At 50.4% G+C, this 19,864-nt stretch overlaps 1 protein-coding gene and 1 long non-coding RNA gene across 3 annotated transcripts; one reads left to right on the plus strand and one right to left on the minus strand.

Annotated features, from left to right (window-relative positions):
* Positions 1-2,885: 2,885 nt before the first annotated feature.
* LOC120808064 (uncharacterized) lies at positions 2,886-6,376 on the minus strand. The gene is made up of 2 exons (XR_005709907.2): positions 6,159-6,376; positions 2,886-5,357 (listed from the first exon to the last, which is right to left on the minus strand). It is a non-coding gene; the product is annotated as an uncharacterized LOC120808064 (long non-coding RNA).
* A 49-nt stretch (positions 6,377-6,425) lies between these two features.
* Positions 6,426-18,145, plus strand: vegfab (vascular endothelial growth factor Ab). Of its 2 annotated transcripts, XM_040160656.2 has the most exons (8): positions 6,457-7,499; positions 9,372-9,414; positions 10,222-10,418; positions 10,724-10,800; positions 12,560-12,592; positions 14,772-14,846; positions 16,188-16,331; positions 16,639-18,145. In XM_040160656.2, the coding sequence occupies exons 1-8, from the start codon at positions 7,446-7,448 to the stop codon at positions 16,658-16,660; spliced, it is 645 nt and encodes a 214-aa protein (XP_040016590.2). In that variant the 5' UTR covers positions 6,457-7,445; the 3' UTR covers positions 16,661-18,145. The 2 variants fall into 2 exon arrangements, with proteins under 2 accessions (XP_040016591.1, XP_040016590.2); XM_040160657.2 differs by lacking the exon at positions 14,772-14,846 and having other exon boundaries at positions 6,426-7,499.
* Positions 18,146-19,864: the final 1,719 nt, after the last annotated feature.

Below are 19,864 nucleotides of genomic sequence, written 5' to 3' on the forward strand. Positions count from 1 at the left end.
TAGTTGTACTACAGTCATTTAATATTTTCTGGAGTTTTTCTGACTTGTTGTTACCCCTGACGCACACATTACGGTATGTTAGTTACTCACACCTCCGCGTCAGACATGACGTCCAGCTTCTGGGGAAGACAAACTTACACTCACAACTATTTCACAATTATTTCATTTCATGTTTGTGTCCCTTTGAACCGAGTTCGTCTCATATGTTTCAGGAAAAAATTGCAGTTTCAAAGAAGCTGGACGAGGCTCCTTTTCTGAATAATAACTTAAATTGTGGGTTTCCCGCCGTTTGATTGACGCAGAAAGAAGGAATTCTTTGGCAGCGTTTTGCTTTTTGACCGACTCTCAGGAAGTTGTTAGAAACGTCAAAGCGATCTTCTCGTGCACTTTGTCATTGAATGCCTTTCAATAAAAGCCATGTAGATTTGTTACATACAATAGGCATGATCTCTTTTACAGTTTTTTAATAACATCCGGATGCTTCTATCCGAGGAAGCATTCCTGCATGACCATGACTGGAAATCTCGCTCTGCTTAACTTCTCAATAAAGCTTGTTCATGCTTACTAAGGAGGAAGTGTGCGTGTGCGTGCAAGTTTGAGTGTGTAAATCCTCCCACGGCCAGAAACCCACCACACCAGTCCGTGCCTGTCGGCGCCTCCCCCTCGGATCGCACCGCAGTCAGATCCAAAGGGGAGCGAAGTCTCACTGAGGCCTCTTTCCTTCTCGGGAAATATCGTTTCCCGTTGTCCTCGTCGGAGTTGCTGACTGACGGGCAGGTTTCTCCCCATCAAACGACACACACGGGCCCATTGGACCGGACCTCCTGCTGGGCGGCAGAGCTGCTGTCTGACTGCGGCTCGATGCTGTTCGTGCCCTTTGAACTGGGATGTTGGATTGGGGCCCATTGTGTGTGTGTGTGTTTCTGTATGTAAGTGTGTTTCTGTGTGTGTGTGTGTCCTTATGCTGGATGTGTGTGTATTTAATCTCACACTCTTGTGCTCAGGAATGCAATGAATAGCTTTTCTCCCGGCGGGGGGGCGGGGGGGGGGGTGTAGTCTACCTGCCTCTTTTCCCTTGCGTGGTAATTTCCATGCTTAAACACACACACACACACACGCCTGTTTAAATCACTAGTGTAAACACGTTTCACCCTCACGTTAATGCGACATTAAACCCACAACTGGTTAACAAGCAACAAAAGTGTCTCCAAGTGCTTTGGGTGGAGCATCACAACACCGACGTTTACAGAGCCGGTTCATGTGTCACGTGGTTCATGATGCAATTGTGGACCGTGTTGCATTTTATGGGTACGGCTCTTTTTGATGCCAGAGGAGTAAACACTTATGGTTCATTGAGTGCGACGGCTCACAGAACAGAGACTTTTTATAGTCACAGAATCCGACTGAAGGTGCCATTACAAGCTGATTGAGGTTGTGATACACAAACCGCGCACAGGACCGTGACTGCATGGAAAAACACCAGCTCCTTCCCTCTTTCTGTATGTCAATCATTATGTAAGAGGCACGCTGAAGGGCAACAACGGGGATTTGTAGCCGAGTCCTGAATGAAACGGATCAAACAAAAGCCAGTTAAAGTTCGGCTGAAATAAGGACGAATACACTGTTGCTGTTGTGGTGGTTTTCCTCCCTCCGGGCAGCTGGTCCTCACCTTTGTTGTGTCATGGACACATCGGATGCCAGGTTGTGTTTGAGGACTGTGGCTGCTGGTAAAAACAATGACAGCAGGTAATGGATGCGTCGCAAAACCGTAGCCGTAAAAAAATAAAATAGAAGGAAGGAAGAAAGCGAGATTCAAATCGCCTGCAGCTATTCTGTGCTTTCAGCTCAAGGACGGCGCGCTAACGTGTTCTCACTGACGGTGCCAACAATGCTAAGCGGGTTCAATGTTCCCCATTTAAACTTAGCACGTTAGCATGCTAACGCTTCCTAAAGCAAAGCTGAGGCTGATGGGAATGTCAATAGTTTTGAAGGAGAAGTTGAACTAATGATGGAGCCAGAAGTTACAACAATTCATCCTCTGAGACCTTTCAGGACGAGGCATTTGATAGAGGACTTTTGTCCACACCTGTCCTCCTCAGAGACACAAAGACAACAAATCAAAAGTATCCCCTTCTTCCTTTAACCATTGTGACAAGTATCCGGTAACACTTTGTTGTCTGTAATCCGCAAAATGTAGAGATTTGTGGCCCGGGTGTATTCAGGTTGCATCCATCTCAGCTGCACAATGCATTAACCTGAGGTCAGAACCTGAGCTCACGGGTCAGTGGTGGTGGTTTACGATTTGTTTGTTTGCTGGTGTTTGCGTTTGTGCTTGTGTTTGTGAGGATTCCTGTGTGGTCGGGACGGGAGAGTTGTGACAGGCTCGCGGTGAAAAGCCCTCACAGATAAGGACGCTGTGTGCTCAAGGAAAATTAAATTAACAGAGTTCCCAAACACACCTGGGAGATGTTCCCACAGGAGATGAAAGTTCTGAAATCTTCAGGTCAAATTCCATTCATTCAGCGGCTCGAACATTTAGGATTGGAAGAGGTCTCACTTTGTATTCCGGATTAGGAATTTTCCATCCCGTGGGACTATTTAGACAGAGTGAGACAAACATCATGGAAGATGTTAAACAATGAGATTAGGCTGTAAACTCAGCGGAGACTTGGTGTCCTATCTCCTACCGGCCCAAGCGCCTTCCCTCCTTAAGGTCACTGTGAGGAACCTCTACACGTATGAAGCAGTCACTTTATAATACGGATCCCGTTGTAAAGACGCAGGTTATCGGCGCCTCGGGTCAGAAGTCGGGCAGGTAAAGGCAGAGCTTTGCTCCCTCGTACCGGCTGCAGTGATGTGGCTTTGCAAAAGAACTCTGGTGGTCAGACACACAATGTATTTTATTTAAAGTGGGCGTATTATGTGGTAACAACATAGTATCTGTGTTTTCTATTCCGCCTCAGTGCTTTTCTTGTGCTGCATGAACAGAAATAATTGTAAAATGGTCTGAAATCATCCACAGACTGTTAAATAAAATGAGATCAACATGTATGTAAGTAGTCACAGATGCCTTTTATCCCTCGTGAAGACGGACCTGCTAATCTTCTTCTTCTCGCCTCTGAGATCTATACTTGGTGGACATGCGGTCCCTCGTGGACGGTCCCTGCGTATTAGAGTGATCGATGTTGACGGGACTAGCCTTTGGTCGGGTTAAAGTACAATGAATGCTTCTCTCTCACTCTGGCGATTTCCCTTTCATTTTTCTTCTCCGCTGACCAAAGAGGCTTATGAACTCTTTGAACCGCACAAAAAACCAGCTCGCTTACTGGAACTGGTCAAAGGAGATAAAGAGGAGGGAGGGAGAGAAGTGATGAAGGGCGGAACATCCCCCTTCCTGAGAAAAGAACCATCTTTCGTGCTCGTTAAAGAACGTCCAGCGTGATCTTGCCCCCCGCGTGAAAGCGTTGCACTTATCTGCCCGTCGAGGAGGCGACACGGAGGAGGAGGGAGGCGGGAAGGGCAACGAAGGTCGGCTGGACGTGTGCTGCCTCCGCACGGCACGCGCCTCACAGCTGGGCAGGGTCAACGGTCGCAGCGCCGATTGGCTCATGATTCATTCCTCCGCTATCAGGGGCGAGGGAAGTCGTCTGCGCCGCGTCGGACGCCGATGGAACGACTTCTGCTTCAGCGCTTCGTCTGAGAGACGCACACGTGTTGCTCGTGTGCAACGGGGTCCAAAACACGAGCTCCTCCTTAGGATGTGTAAATGCACACACACGCGTGTGCAGCGCGGTCACGCGGTGGTAAAAAGTGAATGTTATCATAACATTATCTGGGCACTCAGTTGAAGGTTGATTACTGGATAATATATGTAAGATTGCTGATGAAGCCAACTCAGATAAGCCGGTCAGAAGCACCTTGCTGTGCAAACCACTCCCTTCATCACACACACACACACACACACACACACACACACACACACACGGGCTCAGCTCACGCTTCTCAGAAACAGGTGGCAAGAAGCAAAGACTCACTTCTTGCAGAGAGGGCGTAGGCGGAAAGGAGCAAAGGGAAGAATGTGTGATTTGGTGCCAGGTGATAAAGGAGTGAGGCAGTCGGCCTTTCATGGAATGATTCTGCTACTTTATACATTCAAACAATGTGACTTTCATCCGAGCAAACTCTCACTCACATGAGCGCCGGTTCTGCATGATGAAGAAGTCAAAAGTTGAGGTACTCTGTGTTTCTTTGAGTGTAACAAAGCTGTGATTATATAAAAGAAGTTAGAAAGAATCTTTATATGTGGCGTTTATATGTTAGATAAACGTTTGGAATATTTACAGAATAGTTTATCGGTCCCTTTTGGACGCCAAAAAAGTGTTTGTAATAGTTGTTATCTGTGTGTAAGGAATCCAAACATGTGGTCCGCTGTCAAAGCCAAAGAACGGAATAGAATTATTCGGAATGTACAGCAGTTATAACAAAAGCTCAGAAGTAAAAGTTTTAAATAGCTAGAATGCCCCTTTAAATAATAATACTTTGTTATAGCTGGTTATAACGCGTGAGGTCCGCCGTCCCTCTGCAGGCCTCGCTGCACTGTGTTAAGTTCACATTAAAAGCCTTCAACAGGTGGAACCGCTGTGGCTTTTATTGTGAAGGAGTCCGAAGACGACAACAATGCGCTTGTCTCAGATGGTTACGGCGGAGACGGCGTCCTCTGAAACGGCTGCTGCTCTGCTGTTGGACAGGCAGGAATCCCGCAGGGAGGCTGTTTGTCGTAGATTTAAGGAAGGAGCGCTTCATTAAGAGCCGGTGTGTGTGTGTGTGTGTGTGCATAGTCAGCACAAACTGGGATGCACGCGCTGAGCCGTGCACCGTATCCACTGTCACCACACACACACACACACACACACACACAGTCTGAGTCAGCAGAAACGGGAGCTCGGCGATACCGGTAATGAACCCAAGTGTTATTCTTCAATTAAACGCCGGACGGGTACGGCGGCGAGGGACTCCCCTCAGCGCTGCTCCGGTTACACGGCGGGCGATTCCATCTCTTCCTCCTTGTGTGTCGCCTCTCTGCTTTCCTGCTCCATCATGCCTCCATTCGCTCCCCTCTGAAGTCCCATTGTCTCTTTTCTTCCTCCTCCGTCGTTCCCTCCTGTGGGTGCGAGTCGTGGCCACGTAGCTGCCGACCCGCGTCCTTACGTTACTCCTCGGCTCCTTCCATTTCCTCGGTGTCCATCAATCTGTCAGCGAGCCGGAGGAACGTAGCTGCGGTCCTGCAGGGGCCCGTTGGACCAGCAGAGGGCGTCACTGCTGTGTGGGGTCCCAGTCAGAAGTACACATTATATTATCTAGAAATGGGAAAGAAACAACAACAACACAAAGAGAATCGCATTCGCGTGGTTGGGAAAGAGCGACAATGAACACGGTGTAAAGATGTTGAACATCACTGGTGGAGTTAATGTTACATAACCAGTTGTTGGTTGAAGCGTAATCTAGATCAGCCCTTGAACCAACGTGCCGTTGTTTTACTTTGGTAAACCTTTGGCCGTGGGAGAGAACTGAAACCAAAAACAGCTTCAGGCTTTGAACCGACAACAAGCCGATGGGAAGAACCACTTTCCCCTTCGGAGCCAAATCAACTAAAGATGTTGATGTGGTGGAAAGTGGAGATTATTCCAAGTCCACTTTTGATGTCCTCAAACAAATTGTTTGCTTCTTAATGCTACAATATATTTAATTCCACTACATGTATTTATCGAATGTTGCTGTCAACCTTTCTGATTTTAACGTTATACCATAGAATGTATTGACTCAATGTCAGGCATCAATCTTGAGTTCAATCAGATTTAGAATATTACTATTTATTGCATAGGGACACATTTTGGTTCAGTGTTTGTGGTATAATGGATCCTGCAGCCTCATGCATGTGGGACACGGTGGTCTGCATGAGTCTGAACCCTGAAGACCCTGCAGGAATTGGGGAGGAAGGTTTTGAACCAGCTGGCAGTTAAAATTAGCCCCGCGTCAACCAGCTGCTACGTGTTAAAGAATCAATAATAAAGCCCCGACGGGCCGCGTGGTAACTACATACACGTCCCGGTACTTTGTGCATAAACACCCCCCATCCCTCCCCGTGAGCTGCTTGGTACCACAATCTCCGTCACCGTCTCCATCAGCATCACCGCCTTCATCATCGTCTTCATCAGCCGCGTGGGCAGCGCGCGGCGGCGGAGACCCTCCCGCGTCGGTCGTCACCGTGTCTCCAGCTGTCGCCGCGCGCACATTCCGGGCCAGAAGGCAGGTGGCTCCTTCCGCGTCACCGGCGTGTCACCGCGCGACGGAGGGGGGGAGGAACACACGCGCGCACATCCGAATCTTACTTTCCGTCCACGTGATCCGGCGAGACGTTGATCGGCGCACGCACAGGGACGTTCGGGCTACGTGTCCGGCCACACCGCGTCCCGCGCGCCTGCGTTACAAGTTCACAGCGATCCTCGCGGGGGGATTTTTATTTATTTTTATTTTATTTCTCTTTTATTTTTTTTGCTCGTCCAAGGTCACGCAGTCGGCAGCGCGCGCGTCCCTTCTCCTCACCACGAGGTTTGTATACGAGTGTTTAACTATGACAATAAACCAACACACCAGGTCGCGTCTCTTCCCGTTGAGCTTGTGAAGCGACGCGTGGAGACGTAAATAAAGAATAAATACACACTAAAACAGCGGACTTTCTATGATCCCCGCGTTATTATAACAAGTCAAACCACGCCGAACGGAGCGAGAAGGACACGCCCCCGCCGTGTCCAGCAGCCAACCAGCAGGCATCGCGCCACAGAGCGCGCGGCACAGAGGTGGACGCGGTGGGTCTAAGTGCGCAGTGACAGAGGCTTAAAAGGAGGAGGTGGGGGGCGGGGGGGGGGGGGGAGGCGAAGTGACAACTTTGCTGATTGACGAGTATCAACGCCGTGTTCTCCTCTTTTCTCTTTTTTTCTCCCCCCGCGCAGAGCGTCACAGCGGCCAATGCTCAAGTTGCACATAGGAGAAGCTCACCAGCTCCCAATGGACAGACGCTCGGAGAAGGCTGGCGCAACAAGCATGGAATTATTTTTGTAATGTGGATCGTTTTTCCCCTGCAAGAAAATAAAAGTCCGCTGCGGAACAATGTGGCACGCTTTTCGTCTTGGATTCTCTTTTTTCTGGATATCTTGAAAATCATCGGCAACAGTTGAGAAGGAAGACGTTATGCGCAAAGGATTGTATGCTCCGACCCCGGGACCACCATGGATCTGCCATTACAACCCCCTGCCCCTTATTTAGAGAAGTTGTAGCCGGTCCGCTTGTGTTGCTCTTGTACTTGTTGTCATAAACTTACAGAACAAATCGCCACTTCGGCCCCTTGGATTTTAAAACGTCGCCTGCCTGTGGATTGGATTTCAAACATGAACTTTATTGACAGTTTGACACTATTATTTTTGACGCTGTCAGCTGTCAAGGTGAGTCACGAGAGCGAGCCGGAGAGAACATTATTTGACCTCTATTCGTTTGCGCGTAGCGGCCGCCGGTCGTTCGCGTGTAGCTCGTCCTTGCCTCCCCGGTAGGTCACCGGACGCGTTTGAACAAACTGAAATGTGGAAACGGGATTCGCGGAACCGGTGCGCAAATATATATTTATATATATAAACGTATAATATATAACCCGGACACACACGCTGCCAGGTGGTGGCCCCCCCCCCCCCCCCCCCCCCCGTGTAGATGCGGCATATGTGTTGATTCTTTAAATGATTTCGTGCCGTTTGGCGCTGGGGGGTCGCGGGCCTCCTCCGAAGCCACCTTGGAGATATTATTACGCGTTAAAGGCGCAGCGGCTCCGGGCTGAATTAGGACATGTGAGCAGGTTCATTCCTGGCACCGGGGCGCCGATCGCCTGCGCGTCAAGCGGCACGAACCCTACTTGTGACCCGGGCGGTGGACGCGACAGGACGCGCAGCTGCTTCACGGACGCACCCGCTCCACGGGACAATTGTAACGGCTGTAAATCGTTACCCGTAATCATTGATCAAGCGCAGCGCGTCCACGGAGGCTTTGAGCAAAGGTTTCCTGTGTGTGTGTGTGTGTGTGTGTGTGTGTGTGTGTGTGTGTGTGTGTGTGTGTGTGTGTGTGTGTGTGTGTGTGTGTGTGTGTGGAGGGAGAAGGGGGGGTGGGGCAGTATACACCACCTCAATAGGAGGTCGTAGTTTTTTATTCTAGTTTAGTTTTTTTCAGTTTAAAAGATGATTTTCTTTAGAACCACGTAACGAAGGTGTTTCAGTTCCTCCCTCAAACATCTATTTCATCAAAGTCCAATGAAGTGTTTATTTATCCGACTGGGAGATTTTACTAAAAGTTGGACCCACAATCGAGGCCGAATGGCCCCTCGGAGAGTCGCCTATCATCGGTTTAGGGGCCGGTGTCCGCAGCTTGACGCCATTAATTCTACAGTATGTAGGAGGGGGGGGGGGGGGGGGGTTCAGGATGGGGTCCCCCAGCCTACATTGAACCGGCTCACGCCACCAAAAAGAGGTGGAGCCTGCGGCACCCACACAGCCCGACCATTCAGCCCCCAAATAAAGCCTCTCCTATAGAATGGCCAAAGAAAGTTTGGCTGAATGCGCGTCGGCGCTACAGGATCGCGTCTTACGCAATATTGGCGCGATATTGCGATCGTTGCGCGGCCGTGTGTGTGTGTGTGTGTGTGTGTGTGTGTGTGTGTGTGTGTGTGTGTGTGTGTGTGTGTGTGTGTGTGTGTGTGTGTGTGTGTGTGTGCGCGCGCACGTACGAGTGAGCGAGAGTTCGCAAAATGCTGCTCTGCGGTCGGCTGGTGTGGGGAAAGTGCCCCCCCCCCCCCCCCCACGCGCCCCCCCGCGGGGAGCAGCAGGCTGAATCCTCACCGGCTTTAATGGTGACAGTTGCCAAGAGGCGGCGGAGGTTTGGTAACAAAAACCACCAGTTATTCAAAGTTTGCGTCGCAGAAGCACGAATGTAGCAGCACAGCAGGTTGTGAGAGAACCAGCTTTGTCTTTGATGAAACAAAGGTTCTCACGCAGAATATTTCAGAATGTTCAAACCTATTTATTAGTTTCAATCCAGATGTGGCGAAGGACCAGAGTCCTGCTCCGTTAATATTGATTTCATCCGCGTGACCATTCTGATGTCACCTCTATCGCGTGTAGTGAGTTCCAACGCGGGACGTGGTTTCCACATGATGACGACGCTCGATAGAATTGTCACAACGCAAATACATTGGTTTTTTTGCGCAACTGTGGATAAGCGAAGGGCACGAGGCGTTGCGCAACTAACAGCATTTCTCTCTTGTCCCCTGCTTGCAGAGCGCCCACATACCGAGGGGAACAGAACGAGGTCCACATGACGGTAGGTGTCCCACGGGGCACTGTGGGAAAACGGCCCCCCCGCCTGGCACGCAGCCACATAGAATCCATCTTACATTAAAGGGAAATGATCGCCTCCTAGCGGGCATCTGTGTAGCCTGACCCTGTCCAGACCCCCCCCCCCCCCTCCCCCTCCTCCCCCTTTTTAGTAAATCACTTCAGTTCCACCCTTAAACCCCAACTGTTGGACGTTCTCCTTGTTGTTTGAGGTTAAACTGGGGAAATGTTACGGTGACCAAACCCTTTATAGAACGGAATTTTACCCTCTTGGCCCACAGCGTCTTTTTGCACAATCCCAGCGTTGCCCAATCGGATTTGGACAATCAGAAGCTGAACTTCATGAAATTGTTCAGGCGCAGTATATTTGGTTTGGCGTCCCGTAGGGAGGAGGGGGGGGGGGGGGGGGGGGGGGGGGGCTGGCGTGGTTTTAGGTTTTGGAGCGGTGCTCATATCTTTGTCAAGAGCAGAACTCCTGCAAAGACTTCTGGGAGGCTGGAGGGGGTCAGCAGCCCGCTGCTGGTATTGCGAATCGGATCAGAGCTGTAAAAGCAGTTTAGTAGACGGGAACGCAGATTGAAATAGAGTTTGTGTGTAAAAGCAGATGCATCTCCATTAAGCAGCTGTTTCCTCAATGAAAGAATGGAAAGTGAAACGTGCGTGTGCATGTCTGTGTGTGTTTCACCCCCCCACTGTGAGTGTTTTGTGATTCACGGCTGCTTTTAGACGCGTGTTATTGTGACGGCGCTGCGCTGTCGAAGCTGCCGTTTGATAACTCTGTGACTCTCCCCAGCGATCCCATTGATGGAGGTGTACAACAAGAGCCTGTGTCAGCCCCGAGAGCTGCTGGTGGAGATTCTGCAGGAGTACCCGGAGGAGGTGGAGCACATCTTCATCCCGTCCTGCGTGGTGTTGACGCGCTGCGCCGGCTGCTGCAGCGATGAGATGATGCAGTGCGTGCCGACGTCCAGCTACAACGTGACGATGGAGGTCAGAGGCCGTGTTTGCTACCAGTGCGATGCTTTGTGGGTCCATGTTGTTGTTGTTGTTTGTTACCTTTTCACATGGGGAGCGCCGGAGTCTCTCTTTATGTGAAACCCCCTGCTGACCCCAACCCTTAAACTCTCACCTGTCTTGTGAACTCAAGTGCATTAAGACATTTTCCCACCAAATTACCAGGTGAAGGAGAATGTAGAACCGTCTGATCAGATCTGACCCCCGAGACGTTTAACACTGTACATCGCTGCATATTTCACTCCAAACTTTAACAATTTCTCTTCTTTTTCCTTTTACAGATTAAAAGAATAAAACCCCAAAGGCAACAAAACGATTTTCTCATGAGTTTCACAGAGCACAGCGCATGTGAGTGTAGGTAAGAAACCCACCGACTCAAACAGAGACACGCACACAGCGCATGCAGTTCTAATCGCCGTACGTCCACGTGGCAGAGCGGAGAGACACCGTCTCGTCTTTTGGCCCCTGACACGTTCAACGGGCGGATTCACATCTTTGCTCCTTTGACTTCCCTGATCCGCAAACGATAAGAGCGTGTCGGAGCGCATCCCGTGCCGCTTCACTTTATCCTCATTCCGTCGGATTTCTCCAGCAAAGGAGCTACGTTAGTGTGATCGTTTCCTATTTGGCACGTCGAGGTCGCTCCCGGATCTGCGTAGGCGCGATCGGCAGCTAATCAAACGCCCTCAGTGGAGTTAGCGGCGTTTTGTTCTCGTACAATATGCTGGCGTGGCGGCAGAATCAGCTGGTTTCCCACAAGTGATACATGTGGAGAAACAAAGTAATTATTTCATTTTTTCGTGTAATTTTCCCTGCAGGATCGCGTCACTAATCAGGTCAAACATTAGCAGACGCGTCACGTTCCCTCGCCGTGGGGCCCGAGGCCTCTGAGAGCTGAGACACAGCAGCACGGGCGCAGGACGTGCATCATCGTCCTCCCGCGCTTAAGGGAAATGTCCAAAGCAAACAAGCGTTGGAGGCCTGTTGGCCGAGCACCAAACTTTCTCTTTCCACAGCTGTTACGTGTGAATCGGTGCGTCGCGCTGCGGAGCCCGCGGCCATAAAGGAAAGTCACTGCGAACTCGCTGCCGTCTGCCATGACGCGGTGCAGTGATTTAATTCAGACGCAGCAGTAAACCTCCAGGGCTCCTTCACACAGTTTTAGAGGCTGCGGTGAATTTTTCAGTTTAAGATGGTTTTCTTTGCTCTATTTTTCCGGAAACGTGTAGTTACTGGACACCATAAACAGACCAAGTCCCCCACAAAATGTCCCCGGAGTCCCCCGGGCGCAGCGAGGCCGTCCCAGCTTGGGAACGGCAGACTCTCCCACTAACAACGGAAATCATTTATTTTTATTCGACCTTTATTTAAACAGATCAAATCCGTTGAGATAGAAGCGCGTCGGCGTCACGGCCGAGGAGGCAACGAAGTCAAATGTCAAGTGCACGTCAGCTTCGTACAAACAGCCAAGCAGAGACAAAACAAGAGCCGGCGCTGCAAACACTCGGGTCCCCGGGTCCACTGAGGAGGTTCAACACACACAGATAGCGTACGATACATAACGACAAAACGGAAACAACCACATTGTTGTGCGTGGTGGCAAGAACACTTTGTGATTCAAACTTCCGATAACCTTTGTTTAAAACGCCAGCGAGATGAGCGACTCTGGTCTGCGGCTCGTTCAAAGATTAAATAAAGAGACACAATCCACAGACACGTCTCGGGTTCAGCTCCTCGGCACGACGCGTTTCTCAAAGTTTAGCTGTGTACGTACAAGCATCAGGACGCGCGCACACTTTGTGCTGCAGCCCTCATTTCAAATAGAAACTTGGCCTCTTTGACACAAACACACTTTCCCAACACTTTCGGGCCAATCGGGCGTCCTCAGAGAGCGCTGTCGGGTTTGTTGCTCCACATTCTGTTATCGCAAGCCGCCGTCACGTGGACGAGAAGTGAACCGAAGCTGCCAGCGGTCCCGCTTCGTACGCTGCCCCCCCCCCCGAACCTAACTGAGCGCCCGAGGGGGAAGTTCTGTCCGAGCGTCGGGCCTCTGGTGACCCTGATGAGTGTCTGTTTCCGCGCTGTGATCTAACGTCCTGTTGGTTTCTGCCTTTCAGGTTAAAGAAAGAAGCGGCAGAACAGAAAGACAAGTGAGTACAGCTCTCTGTGCACGGACGTTGGGTTTTCTGTTTCTCCCCGCGCTCCTTCCCGCCCAACCGACCCTCGTTGTGTTGTTTTCTCACTCGCCCTCCATTTGGACCTCGCCACGTTCTCCCTCGCGGCGCAGCGACAAAGCGCCATTAAAAGGTATGGACGAGGTTAGCGGGCAGCGCTCAGGTGACAGACGGGGAATACCTGCGGACTCTAACCGGGTCAATGACCGACACCTGACTTCCTACCCGTCCTCCGTCCTCACAGGCGTCCCACCTCGTCTTTACGTCCCACTTAACTCCCGTGACGGGTTGCTGGGAAACAGATAAGGGTTTTTTGAAGACCGGTTAAAGCTTTCTGTTTATGGTCCAGGGTTCAAGGGGGGGCACTAAAACTCTTTAATCCTCCTCCTGCTCGCGGCCGTTACTACCTCCCCGCTGCGCGGGGGCGCTGCTGCTTGTGCTCGGGGTCGTGTCAGGTCGTCCGTCATATAGATAAGCACTCGTCTTGGGGCCTCCTCTTTAACCTTGTCTCCATTGTTTACGAGTCCCACGTCAGCGGCGTGCGGCCCCTCGGGTCGTTCAACTCTCGTTTCCGATGCTTTCCCGCTTCCACGTTTCATCTCAACGCCGACCTCTGACCTCTCAGAAGCGCCGGGTCGCTAGGAGGGGAGAGGGGGAGGGGGGGCGTTCCTGCTGTGGTTGTGTAACTGTCCACGTCCACAGGGACACAGCAGGAAAGAGGGAGTTTCACCGTGTCCTCATTGGACGTTGTCGTATTTATCTGCTGCTGGGTCTGAGCGCCATCGGACGGATTGTCATCGGATTGGTTAAACGCGTTCTGGTCCCCTCACACACGGCGCCATCGGTTGGTCAAATGTTGTCGCTTCGCGTCGGCGCTCAGCTGCACGTTGTGTTTGATGCTTTTAAGCCAATGTTATCATGCTAACACGCTACGCTAAGACGATGAACAGGAATATCTGCTGAACTTCATCATGTAACGTTTGTAAATGTGTAACTGCTTCTCTGAGGCAAAGTACAGAATTTCTCCTTTTCCTTCTACCTTTTGTCTGGTGGCCGGCTTCTTTTTGCCTGTTTCAAATCGTATACGGCGTCTAAATCCAATGTTCCCGCAGACTTTAAACTACGCAGCCCGCTGCTGGAAAACCGCACAGAAATCTGAGAAAAGTCGTGGTGGTCTTACTGTACAAGGCCTGATTCTACAATGCGTTGAGCACATAATCCTCAACACACCGTAACTGATCCCCAGTTTGGGCCGGAAACTAATCACGGTGATAAAACGGGTTTTTAGTCCACTATCCCCCCCGTCCTGAGAGTCAAGCATGATGAGCTAATGTACAATTGCCTCCAATACCACAGACGTAAGAAACATTTTTACAAAAGTACTACGAAGGCTTTCTGTGTGGTTGGAACCATGGTGGCCTTTGACCTTGCATCCTGATTAATCCGGCCTCCAGGTGCTTGAAGGGCTCGCTCGCGTTGTGCTCAGAAACCAGTTGAATCCGCCAGAAAGATTTGACCCAGAAAAGCTTCACAGATGCACTTTTGGTGACGTCCGAGTTCATCGCCCTCTGGGAGATTTCATAACAGCCAACCGAGCTCCAAGCTATTAATCTTTTGCACACACTGCAGAGACGTTGGACTCTTTTACAAGTTTATTCAAGTTGGGCAATTAAGCCGTTTCCTTCAGGGAACATTTGATATTCTTCGCATTGTGTGGCTACAGAATGCGGGTAAACCCCGTTCAAAGGGCTGAACGCCGGCTGTGTCTTTAACCCCGCGGCTCGGCTCGCGCTCATTCATTCCAAAAGGACATTTTGGTTCATTTCAGGAGCTCAAACAAAAGGTTTCTTTTGTTTGTTTGTTTTCGTGCTGCAATCTTTCAATTCAAAATCAGCCCTCAGCGAAAAACATTCCCGCGTATCACGAACACTCGTGGGAACACGGCCTGACGGCCTCGTTCGTAACACGGCGATACGAGTTATCGTCCCGAACCCGCCAATCACCGCAAAGTAATCGTGTGGAGGAATACGCTGTCTTGGGTGTCTGATCGTTGAAGAAGATGAACATTTATCAGTGTTGCACCTTCTAAAAACACAACCCGTCTCTCTTCAGTCTCTCAGGCATCTCTGCGTTGTTGTCCCCTTTTCTCTTGCAGAAAGTCCCGGAAAGGCAAAGCTAAAAGCCAAAAGAGAAAACGAAAGAAAAACCGCGGCAAAACTATTCACGGCGCGTATGTCAGCTCCGCCTTCTCCACCTACCTGCACCTGAGTGTCGCGCTTCTCATCACTAAGCTCATCTGGGAGGAGATCCTTTGCCCCTTTTAGCTCCACTAGCATGTCGCTTCTGTGTGTCGTCCTAACTGTGTGTGGCCGCTCGTGTTTCACCTCCCCGGGACGTCCGTGTTGCTAACGCCGCCTTGTTAAAACGTAGCTTCCGCACAACACCGACCGCCAAACCCCATCAGCCCGTAACCCCCCCATGACCCGTGACCCCGTGACCCGCCTCCACCCCGTCCCCCACCAGCGCCCGTCTGAGGCGCATCGCCCGGGTGAGACTGGGACCTTGGTCGGAATGAGATACGCCGGCGTATCGGGAAAATAAACTGTACAAACTGGAGTTCCTTCTATCACCTTCTGTCCGATGCCGAGCTTCCCCCCCGATTGATAACCGGCACGCTCAAAGATACGCTGACGAATAAACAGGCGGTCCGCTCGGCTGTAACTCGAGCCTCCGAAAACAAGGTCACAGCTCCACCGCGGCGGGCGAGCAGACGGGTCCACGCCGCTCTGCTATCGGCGGCGGCATCGGCATCGCGTTGGCTGTTGAGTCTGTGGCGCTTTGCTGTGTCTCGCGCCCGTCTCCCCTGCTCCTTTGTTCCTTTTCGTCCTCATGTGAAGAATGCTGGTGCTCTTTATGTGGTGTAAGGATCTGAGTGATGGCTATCAACGCCGTCTTCTCTTTCCTCTTTAAATCAGGGCGACATGTAAACAAATTGTACTGTTTTGTTTCTTTGCCTGCTTTTTTTTTTTCACCCGTATTTTATTCCTGGATAATATTACACACGATCTCATGTTTCCTCTGCGCTCTCACTGTGAGACGATGTGCGCCTGTGTGTTCACTTGTAACTTGTACCTTGAGATGTGTATCTTCTCCTGTGGATCCTCAGCACATGTTCTAAGAACCGTCTGCACTTCTCATTCAATAAAGTGAAATGTTTGCTAACGGAGCACCGAGCAGGACCCCTGAGTCTTCTTTACCCAGAGTTCTACGCTCTGTGCTGCACGGACCAATCCAGAGCTTCGCTCGCTGCATGTCGGACCCGAGGCATTCGTTCCAGTGGTCCGATGGATGGCGGGGGGGGGGGGGGGGGGGGGGTTGCCTGCTCTGTGGGAGCCCGTGTGCAATAATACGCAACCGCCACCTTGTCGGGCCGCGGCCGTGGAAGAGCCAACCGGAGCGAGCGAAGGGCCGAGCGTCCTTTACGGGCGCTGGTGGAGCACCGTGTGATAACCGTCCCCTCTCTCTCCCCCCCCTCCCTCCCTCCCTCCCTCCCTCCCCCTCTCCTGTCCAGCGTCTGCGCGCCGTGTTGCGATCACTGCTCGGAGAGGAGGAGGCGCCTGTTCCTGCAAGATCCAGCCAGCTGCCGGTGCTCCTGCAAGCACACGGACGCCTTCTGTAAAGAACGCCAGCTGGAGCTCAACGAGAAGACCTGCAAGTGAGTTCTGCTTCTGAAAGAATAGGAGCACAGGGGGGGGGCCGGGGGGCCGGGGGGCCGGGGGGGGCCGCCGAGTTCCCCCCGTGAGAACCAGAAGTTTATTTGTTCTTCACATATTTTGCGTAGTTAAGTAACTTCTGGAGTTATTTTAACCGAAACAACAATCTTTTTCTAACTAAACTTAAGAAAGTTTCCTATTTTTGCAGCCTGAGCCCATCTAGATTGTGTAAGTTTGCATGTAACAAGGGTGAATTGACACTGAAGTAAAAGACTTTTTAAAGCTAACTGCTCTTTCCCTCGTGTTTAGATGTGACAAGCCGAGGAGATGAGCGAGGTGGCAGCACCAGATGTACAAGATGAAGGAATATTAGAGATATTTCACAGCACAGCACTTTGACCTTTGAACCGTAAGCTCTTCTTTTCTGTGGAAAGCATTCCCCTCGGACTGTCGTGAGAGAGAACACTGAGACTGAACTGAAGTTTCCTCCCACTGTGTATCTGTGTGTAAATAGACCATGATATAAGAAAAAAATGAGTACAGAATTGTTATGCTGCTACAAACACAAATAACTAAACCCATCATTTGACAAAAGGAAAATAGCTCGTGGTTTTGCATTTCTAACAGGCTTGTGATGCAGATGTAGTCTTCTTGTGAATTCATCGTATACAATTACTTCACTGGATATCTGGAGTCTCTACTGTGATTGTGTGTCAGTCGTAAAATGGCAGAATCTCCCCACGTGAGATATATTTAACTGTGGAGGACGACGTTGGACGGACGGACGGATTCTCCTCGGGCGATTTCTGCTCTTGCTTTTGGAGTATCGACGGCGGGACAACGGGGGACAGAGGAACCTGTCTTTTCCGGGACGGTGCAGGACTGACACGAACGCTCACGGTGTGGACGCCGCCGTCCGCCTGCGCGAGAACAGATGCTTCTAAAGGGATCCTGGTCGACAGCAGAGCTGCTTCGCTGCCCCGCAGGAAAACCACTGAGAACATCCGATACTGTAGTTTGATTCCATTTGAAAAACTGTGCCTCACAATGTGTACTGAGAAATCTTTCGAGTGCTTTTTAAATTATTTGTTTGTTTTCCTTTTCAGGAGAGGGGATTTTCAAAGTAGTTTTGTTAGTTGTCCAACTTGTACGTATGTTCATCTCTGTACTTGTACATACTTAATATCCCTTTATGCCATAGTCCATTTTAGATAATTTATAATGTTATAGAGTATTTTGCAGTATTCATCCTTCTACCCATATTTAATTTGGTTTATTTATATATGCAGTGTTATGTCCTCCCTCCCCACCATGTATAAGGTCACTGACGGCTCCTCAGCACGGAGCGTCTCTGTGCTTCTCTTCACAACCAACTAAAAAATGACGTCAAATGACTATTTGTTAACATTCCCTAAATCATTTGGATCATTTGTCCTGGTGCACCGGTGACGTTTCCCCCTCTCGTGTGGGGGCAGTGGGCGCTGTGTAGGGTTTTGAACATGCTGTGTGTGTGTGTGTGTGTGTGAGTGTGTGTGTTAATGCACACATCTGTGCGGATGCATCAGGAAGTTGTGTTCCAAGAAAGCGGCGGGCCTGTTTTTAAGTCCGTTCTGCGAGAACAAACTTCACTGCAGCGCTCCGCACTTCCACCATGACACCTTTTAAAACATCTGGATTCCAGTCGGCGTCATCAGTTATCCACTCATTATAAGTTATCTTTGTCACTCTACTATTAACATGTTTTCTGTCTATGTAAAACAGTAAAGCATATTTATTTTCAAATTATATTGTTTTTATATAAAATAAGGAAACGCTTGCCGTGTTGTGGATGTTTTGGAGGTTTTGACTCAAACTGATGCTCAGACTGTGGTAAGAAATCCCAGCGGAGTGAAAGCTCAACGGAAATAGAAAGAACAGAGAGAACAGCACACGTAAGAAGAAGCGTGCAGTGATTCCATCTGACAAATCTAACTGTGATCCCCAACTCAGGAGCGCTGGAGGAAACGATATTTGCCAAAGCAAACGTCTGCTAAAACGAAGAAAAATACACGAAAGCGAGTTTGACTTTTAATTTGTTCCTCTTACGTCCAGGAGCACCTGCTCCCCTCGTAGGAAGGTCGGATCTATTCTTAGATGAGCCTTCATTTGACATCCCGTTACTGCGTGCTCACTGCGGGAGATGTGGCGGCGGGCGACGTTAGAAGGTAAGAACGCGGTTTGGTTGTTTCCGGCCTTCTGTGCTGCTGCCAATAACACGTGATTCCTTTCAATCAAAACCAAAGGAAGCAGATCTGGACCAACTGGTTGCTTCACCTCGGACCCCCGTGTGAAACAAAGCCTTCATTGACGTATTTTAGCAAACATCCTTTACGCCATTGACCCTCTTAACGCCAGTTAAGTACCAAGAACGCTTGTTCCGCTCAAACGTCCTGGCGTAACCCCGACGACCATCTCTTCCCCGACGCCTTCCTCTGACCAAATACTTGTGAGTGAAAACAAACTCTTGCTTTACCGGATTATCGCGTCACCCGTTCCCCTTCAGTCCATCTGGGGCAACAAAGGGCAGTTTGAGCAAACGGGCATCGCTGACGCTGCGTCGCGGAGCTCTCGGCCTCCGGGACCAAATGTGACCCGTTCGAATGAGGTTTTAGGATCGTTTTTATCGCCGCCGGATCAGCTCCTGCGCGGCGCTAATGCTCGGCTGTGCTCCCTCTGACTCACGCTCTTTACGTGCATACCCACATGTAAAGCACACCGCATAATCCCCGTAAATTGTGGGGCCCCCTTCGCTGGGCGAAAACCCCCCCGAAGAATGTCGTAAACCGTCTAATCTGTTATTCAGCAGGGACCCAGAAGCCGGCGGGTAAAACCAGCGGCCCGTCCGGTCCGATGGACGGAGTTGATTGAACGTGGGTTTGGAGGTTTGAGGAAGTTCCTCTGCGGTTCAAATGAATCCAGCGACAAGCCGCTTCGTTCCAAGCGAAACCCCCGAAGGATCTTTACTTCTAACGGATCCTTCAAGCACCTGAGAACAAAGGTCATGTGGGAAACTTAAGAAGTTCGTTAATCCCTCTCACGTGTGACCTCAATGACACAGTGTGACCCTTCAGGGGGACGAGCCAGGCGCCATCGTGGAATCAGACGTTCGATCCTCAGTGACCGGCAGCGTGTCGACCTGCACGTGTGACTGCGTGTAGCGGCCACTCGATTTTCCCTTCAATCGCAATTCATCACGAGTTATCACTCCACTTCCATTCGGAGCGACGTGCGGTAGATTGGTAGAGGGCGGACGAGGTGACTCATGATTCATCACCGTCTCTGTGTCTATACGGGTAAAGTTGAACGTAATCAGTCACGAGCCGTCAGCCAATGACGCAGCGCTTTTCAAAAACGACGAGCAACCTCAAAAGCACGAGAGCAGTAAGAGATCAACGTACGTAAAACCAATTTAATCTGAAGAGTCTTGGATAAGGATCTGCGTGTGACATCAAATGAACTCATTTGACTCAAAATACGCCTCTGATGTGAAAATGCT

Source organism: Gasterosteus aculeatus, chromosome 18 (assembly GCF_964276395.1).
Source record: "Gasterosteus aculeatus chromosome 18, fGasAcu3.hap1.1, whole genome shotgun sequence".
Taxonomy (NCBI): Eukaryota; Metazoa; Chordata; class Actinopteri; order Perciformes; family Gasterosteidae; genus Gasterosteus; species Gasterosteus aculeatus.